The following is a 7542-nucleotide window of genomic DNA, read 5'->3' as shown; positions in this document are numbered from 1 at the left end:
TTTAATTAAAATAAATAAATAAATAAATAAATAAATAAATAAATAAATAAAAACATAAGGTGGAGAAGTTATTGAGGACACTTGATGTTGGCCTCTGTCCTGCCTGCATGTGTGTGTGCACTCACACACACACAAAACACACACAGAACACAGGCTTGGACATCTATGCACATGTGCACACACAGAAAAACTGTAAATGTCACTATGACTCACTGACAGTTGAAATCCAGAGATAACATATAATACTATAGAAGATGTTTCCTGTCCTTGTTTCTCTTTGCTCACAAAGAAATCAGCAAGAGGAGTTGATGAGTATGTGATCGTCTGGGAACACTTTTCAGACTCAGAAATCTTTTTGAAAAAACATCTGAGCTTGAATGTATTTCATTGAGCATCTTCTTGAGATTTGCTCACTGGCCAGGTTTCTGCTCCAGCGTTTAGTGATATTTGATTCCCCTTGTACTTCATAGCCACAGAATTGGCATAGTTTAGACAGGGTGGGGAGTAGGTAGAATGGGAAGAGGTAACTAAAAACAAATGAGCTGACAGGGGTAAAACAAGTTTGATCATTCACTGGTTCATGGCCAGTAGGATACTTCAGCTTCGTTTAAATAAATGGGATTAACTAGAATGTAAAACTTCTTTTCCATTTGCCTTCCTTCCTACACCCATATAGATGAAAGCAGATGCTTCTACCTGGCAATAGCCTACCAAATTGGTTACTTTCTTATTTACATTTGCTGACTTCAATTTTATTCTTGCTCCTTTCTAAAGTCTTTAGCAAATATTTTAGCATCTGGTAAATACTATATACTAAAAAAACATGGTAAATTTACCATAGTATTAGCATACTGTTAAGTAGTATAATATAGTAAATACGTTGATTTACTAAATGGAATATTTGTCTTTAACCAGTTAAGCATTCAGCACCCTCTGTCTTACTATTGCTACCTCCTCCCTCACACACACACACACACACACACACACACACACACACACACACCCTTTAATCCCAGCACTACTCAGGAGGCAGAGGCAGGTGGATCTCTGTGAGATCAAGGCCAGCTGAGGCTACAGCGTAAAAAAAAATTTTGTTGTTCTATTCATTGCATGTTATTTTCAAGCCTTCTTTGAGCCTACCATACCTCTTATAGCAAACTATATTCTACATGTATATGAATCAAGTAAACTATCAGTCAAGATAAAGTACTTGAAGACAAGTATGTTAGAGCTTATAACCTACTGTTGTGATTATATAACTAGTTATTTGCTTTAATGAGAAATATGTCTTCCATAAATCTCAATTCTAATAGAACTTTTGAATTCCAGTTTGATGCGTGGTCTGATTTCTTTCAGTCACATGACCCATGAAGTGGCAGAGGAATTTTCTCCTCAAGATCCAAGAACTCGTGTTGTGAAGCAAGATGGCATTTCAGTCACACCAGTATTGTCCCCACCTGACCTGGAAAGGGAAGAAGAAAAAGATGACACTTCAGATCCTATAGACCTGAACCCCTGTAGTGCAACATACAGCAACTTAGGTAAGTACAAATGTTGTAAAAACAGTATTTTTTTTTTTTGTCTTTTTGTTTTTTTGTTTTGCTTTTTGTCTTTTTGAGACAGGGTCTCCCTGTAGCCCCAGCTATCCTGGAACTCACTATGTAGACCAGGCTGGCCTTGGACTCACAGAGATCTGCCTGCCTCTGCTTCCCAAGTGCTGGGACCACAGGCCAGCACCACCACACCCAGCTTTTTTGGTCTTTTTGAAACAGGGTCTCCCTGTAGCCCCAGCTGACCTAGAACTCACTATGTAAACCAAGTTGGCCTTGAACTCACAGAGATCCACCTGCCTCTGCCTCCTGAGTGCTGGGATTAAAGGCATGTACCACCACATCCTGCTTAAACTTTGTCTTTTTATGCACTAGCTAAATGTTCTATTTTCCTGGAGAGGTGGTTTTTATTGTTCCGTGGATTAAAAGTTGGACTATTGGAGTTATAAATTTTAACTCATATCAGGAAAAAACATTTGGGTTTAGTAGGCTTCTGTTAAATACCTGCTACCATGAGCTCTATGCCATGTGCTGGAGATGCTGACATGCTCCTACCTTGAGGGTCTCAACGTGGGCAGAAAGAAGTGAACTTGCTAACGAATTCAGTATAATGTGGTAAATGCAATTGTAGAGATACATATGGAGTATTTATGATGTTACACAAAGGAGTCTGTCAAAAGATGCCTTCCTGGAGATCATTCCTGAACTTATTTAACTGGTTGTCAGAGGAAAGAAAGAATATTCCAGCCAGAGGCAATAAGTGAACAAAACTCTGGAGATGCAAAATAACTAGGTGCGTATAGCTTGGTATCACAACCTTTTAAGGTTGCTGCAATGTGGAGAGCTAGAGAAGATATATTTCCAGTTAAAACCTTAGACATTTTGTTATTTGTGATCCATCAAAGGATTTTGAGAAATTACATTTGTGTTTTAAAATAGGTACTCTATAGGCTGCTCTGTGAGGATAAACTACTTGATAAAGGAAATCTAGTATCAGTATTATTGCAGGACCACATAAAGGAATGGGAAAAAGAGGACTCAGTTAAGATAGGGGATGGAGAATGGTGGACAAATCCGAGCAGTATTTTAGGGGAAAATATACAGAAAGTTGGATACTGTGAAGATTGTGATATATCCCAGATTTCTGGCTTGGATCAAGCAGGCTAGAGGAAGTAAGATTACTATCACTAGAGGAATTTAGGCAGAGGCTGACAGGCTGTCTCACAGACTCCTAAAAAGGAGGCTATGCAAGGAGGGTTACACAAAATTACTTCAGCAGTTTTTGCCAATGCAAAGATTCCCCAATTCTCTGATCATCTTCACTGTCATTCTGGAGTTTCCAATGACTTGTGAGCTATCATCCGCGCCCCCGCCCCCGAGTCTTGCAGTTTCTTTCCTTCTGAAAAGCAAAGCCTAAAGCAAGATTAGGTTTTTTGATGCTTTTCTCCTCTGATGAAGGTGAGTAGCATGGATTGCCTGCAGTACTCCAGCAGGAGTCTTCCAAACCACTGACCAATCCTGAGACTCTGTTTGGAAACCACTGGAGTCTGTCACTGAAGGTTTCTTCTACGTAGTTTCTCATCTCCCTTCTTCTTTATCTTTTTTTTTTTTTTCCATCAAGGTATTTTATGGAAAAACAATTTAAAAATCAGCTGGTATAGTTAGAAATGATGAAATCCTTAAGAAGGCCAAAAGATTGATATAACACTGTAGGAGAAATGTTCTAATATCTTCTTATTGGAGACTCTATCAAAATAACCCATAAGTCATTGGAAGCATATTCTGTAAGGAAAAGATGTCCATTCTAACTTCCAGAAGCTACTGTGTTTAGAAGTAGATGAAAGCATGTTTTAGTTTGTCTGAATAACCATCTTAGATACCATGTTCTAGTTTGAGTAGATTTTATAGTCAAGCAGCTTATGGGACAGTTTCATTCTTTTATATTTTAGAAGTATCTTGTTAGATGGAAATTTTGCCATATGCTCTCAAAGATTATATCAGAAATTAAATGATATTGCTAATATTTTTGCTATACCAAAATTCTTTCATGATAGCCCTAGTCAAATATATCATAACTTTTATTAATTGATATCATATGGCATCTCTTCATACAAATTTCATTTAGCAACTAGGTATGGTACTTACATCTGTAATCCCAGAACTTGGAGGGGCTAAAGCAGGAGGATTATGAATTTGCAACTAACTTGGGCTTCATCATGAGACCTTGTCTCAAAGAAAGAAAGAAAAGAAAAAGAAAAAGCAAGATGTAGTGACGCATGTCTATAATCCCAGCACTTGGTATGTGGAGGCAAGAGGATCAGGACTTCAATGTCTTCCTCAGCTACATAGTGAGTTTGAAGCCAGTCTGGGCTCCATGAAACCCTATCTTTTTTTTTTCTAAATTTTTATTCCTTGAGAATTTCATACAATATATTTTCATCATATTCATTCATCCTCCCCCAACTCCTCCCAGACCCAACCCACTTTCCTACCCACCCAACTTTGTGTCATCTTTATTTTCCATCAAGTCAAATCTATGCTGCCATATACTCTTGGGTGTGGGTCCACAGGAGCATGGTCCACCTACCAAAACATAAAACTGACTCTCCCTCCCCCATCAACTATCAGTTGTCAATAGCTCCACAGTGAGGGGTGAAACTTTGTGTCTACCTCCTCCCTCCATGCTGGGATTTTGTCTGACTTGAACTTGTGCAAGTCTTTTGCATGCTTCCACAACCACTGTGAGTTCATGTGCACAACTGCCCTGTTGTGCCTGGAAAGCACTATGTCTTTATAGTCATCCACTGCCTCTAGCTCACCTCTGACTCTTAAAAATCTTTCCACCATCCCTACTTACACAGTGATCTCTGAGCCTTGGGAGGAGTGATCTTTGAGCCTTGGGAGGAGTGTGTGTGGTAGAGATATCATTAGGGCTAAGCACTCCAGAGTCTTTTATTCTCTGTATCTTAACCAGTGGTGGCTCTTTCTGCTAATCACCATCTACTGAAGAAGAAGAAAAAAAAAGCTTCTCTAATGAGATGAGAGGTACACTAATCTATAACAATGAGTCATTAGGAGTCTGTTTAATACTATGCTCATTAAGCAGAGTAATAATAGGTTCCTCCCCAGGGCCTATGACCTGTCTAGCCACAGGTGCTTGGCCCTGATAACAGTGCTAGATATGGGGTCAATCCTGTGGAATAGGCCTTAAATCCAGTCAGAAAGTGATTGGTTACTAGCTAACTTTAAAATTAGTTATTTTACCTGTTGTCCTTTCAGTTATGAGGATAAGTAGAAAAATATAGAGCATTGCCTCCATGAATATTCTCAATGCCTTACAAACATTAACTCACTCAATCCTTATAACCACCTAGGATTTATTAATTTTATCATTTTATTATTTATTATTTTTATCATTTTTTTTAGATGAGGAAAGCAAGACAGGGAAGTGTGAGACAAAATCAGAGCCCAGATAGTCATAGCCACTCGGTAGATTATAGTGCCCTGTAGTTCCAGCTGGCCTGGAATTTACAATGTAGAACAAGCTGCATCTCACAGAGATCCACCTTCCTCTGCCTCCTGAATGCTGGGATTAAAGGCATATGCCACCACACCTGGCAATTATAATGCGCTTAATCATAAATTCTTATAATGTACTGAAGGATATTGTGACTTCTTAAATTTTATCTACTTTCAGACTCAAAATTGAAGACTTTAAAAAATAATTGTAGTTACTTAGATTTCAAAAATACAAATTGCTCTATTGGAAAAATGGAATTATTTTCATTGGATTTTAGCTCAATAGTAGAACCTTTGCCTAGCAAGCATAAGACTCTTGGTTCAGTCCCCAGCAGTGGAAGAAAAAAAACAGATTTCTTTTTTTGCCATAAGTATAGATGCCTATAAATGTTACCCAGTAAGTGCATAAATGTCTATGTACTTGACTTTTTATGACTTGATACATGATTAATTGCTTCTTTGAACAATTAAGGTTAGTTCATCAGTTCTAGAAGCTGAGGATTTTGGGTTTCTTAATGTTTCCCTAGTAGAACAAGTGTTTTAGGTAGCATTTGGAGTTTCTTTTTTTAGTATATTTAGCATATCATTTCCATGAAGTTTTAAATTGCCCCTTTGAGTAAATTTTTGTGATTTAAAGCCCTGGTAGCTTTTTTTTAAAACAATAGTAGAGTTGAGGGACTGGAGAGATGGGTTGGTGGTTAAGATCAGATGCTACTTGCAGCAGACCCAGGTTCAGTTCCCAGCATTCGTATGGGAGCTAATAACCATCTGCTACTCCAGTGCCAATGCCCTTTCCTGGTCTTTGCAGGTATTATATGCAATAGTGCACTTACATGCAGACAAAACACTCATACACATAAATAAATAAAAAGCTTTTTTTATTATTTTTTAAACATTATTTTTAAAATTTTTAATAACTACATGACTAGAAGAAGAATTTCACTACAGCTTTAACATATTCAGTAACACACTACAGAGCAAGAGTACATCTCTTTCACAAGTAGGTACAAGTTTCTAGGTTCACAGTTGAATTAATACAGTTATACAGTATTGAACTCAGTATAAACCCTGTAAGACATAAAATTGAATGACTTTTTTAAACTTTAAAAAAGATCTCCATTTCATTTTAGAATATATTGTTCCTTGCAGAAAGACTCATTGTTTTAGCTACTAATACAGAGATGTTGGCGCATGCATGTCTAATCTGTATTTATCTGATTGTTGCTAGTCATAATCAGTTGCACTTGGATCCTTGGCACCAAAGTCATCGGGTATTATTTCAATGGTAATGTTTATCACCTCTACTAAATTAAATAGCATGATGTAAATTTCCATGCTTCCTCCTCAAATATAATACATTTTATAAATTTGATATGTGTGTGTGTGTGTCACACAGAACATCCCAAACCATCTTGCTCGACTATACACCCACTTCCGTGATGGCACCCTCCCATAGCCTCCCTTCCCCCCACTAGAGCCCTTATACTCTGATATCCCTGCTACTATCTGGTGTGTTGTCAGTACCCCCAGCCCTTCCCCATTACTTGTCCTTCTGGTGAATCTAGTCAGCCTATCTAGAGGTCGCTGTTTTAGGAGGGTCAGCTGTTCCTCATCTAGCAGTAATCAGTTGGCAATATACCTTTAGATAAGATTGGGGTCTGCTGTTCATTTTCCAAGTTTTATGTTGGGTTACTGTCTGGGAGTCCCTTTGGCCACTCAAGCCAACAAATAAAAAGAAGGTATCGCCTGTCTGGTATTGTTGCTTGTTGTGTAGCCTTTAGCTATGCATATTGACTCTTAAGAAATTGTATTGGCCCCTTAATCTTTGGTTATACTTTCCTTTTGGGTGTTTAAGGCCATACAGTTGGCCCAGATAAACCACTTTATTTTTACTCTTAAGGTCCTTTGAGGATCTGTCCCTCAGGGGTCACATGGGCTTGGGAGGAGCCCCTGGCTCCTTTCTTTTACCAGTACCACCTATGTGAAGGTAAATCAAAGGTCCTGCTTGACCGTGGTTAGCTTCGCTTGGAAGCATGGAGGAAATGATTCCTCTGTGTTGACCCTCCTCTTTGTAGACTGAACACTGGTTCAAGTCCATCTCATGGGGTCTCCTCGACCTCCTTGATCAAACATGGGCTTGGGAGGAGCCCCTGGCTCCTTTCTTTTACCAGTACCACCTATGTGAAGGTAAATCAAAGGTCCTGCTTGACCGTGGTTAGCTTCGCTTGGAAGCATGGAGGAAATGATTCCTCTGTGTTGACCCTCCTCTTTGTAGACTGAACACTGGTTCAAGTCCATCTCATGGGGTCTCCTCGACCTCCTTGATCAAAAAGACAGGTGACCCATCACAATTAAAGGACATTTTGAGAGATGCTCATAGTCCCCTGGAACTAGTGGACCTAGGAGGGCAAGGAGCAAAAACTGTCCTTTATGTCTCTCTGACCAAATTATTATAGGTCTAAAACTATGTCTG

At 38.8% G+C, this 7542-nt stretch overlaps 1 protein-coding gene across 1 annotated transcript in view; it reads left to right on the top strand.

Moving 5' to 3' along the window:
* Window positions 1-7542, top strand: part of Peak1 (pseudopodium enriched atypical kinase 1) — an 84678-nt gene that overhangs the window by 35268 nt on the left and 41868 nt on the right. Inside the window, exon 2 of the mRNA XM_008823439.3 lies at window positions 1357-1541. Coding sequence (XP_008821661.1) covers window positions 1357-1541 — 185 coding nt within the window. The remainder of the gene's footprint in view (window positions 1-1356; window positions 1542-7542) is intronic.

The sequence above is a fragment of the Nannospalax galili genome, unplaced genomic scaffold, assembly GCF_000622305.1.
Source record: "Nannospalax galili isolate Female #2095 unplaced genomic scaffold, S.galili_v1.0 scaffold28, whole genome shotgun sequence".
Classification (NCBI taxonomy): domain Eukaryota; kingdom Metazoa; phylum Chordata; class Mammalia; order Rodentia; family Spalacidae; genus Nannospalax; species Nannospalax galili.
This window is presented reverse-complemented; position numbering and strand designations above follow the sequence as displayed.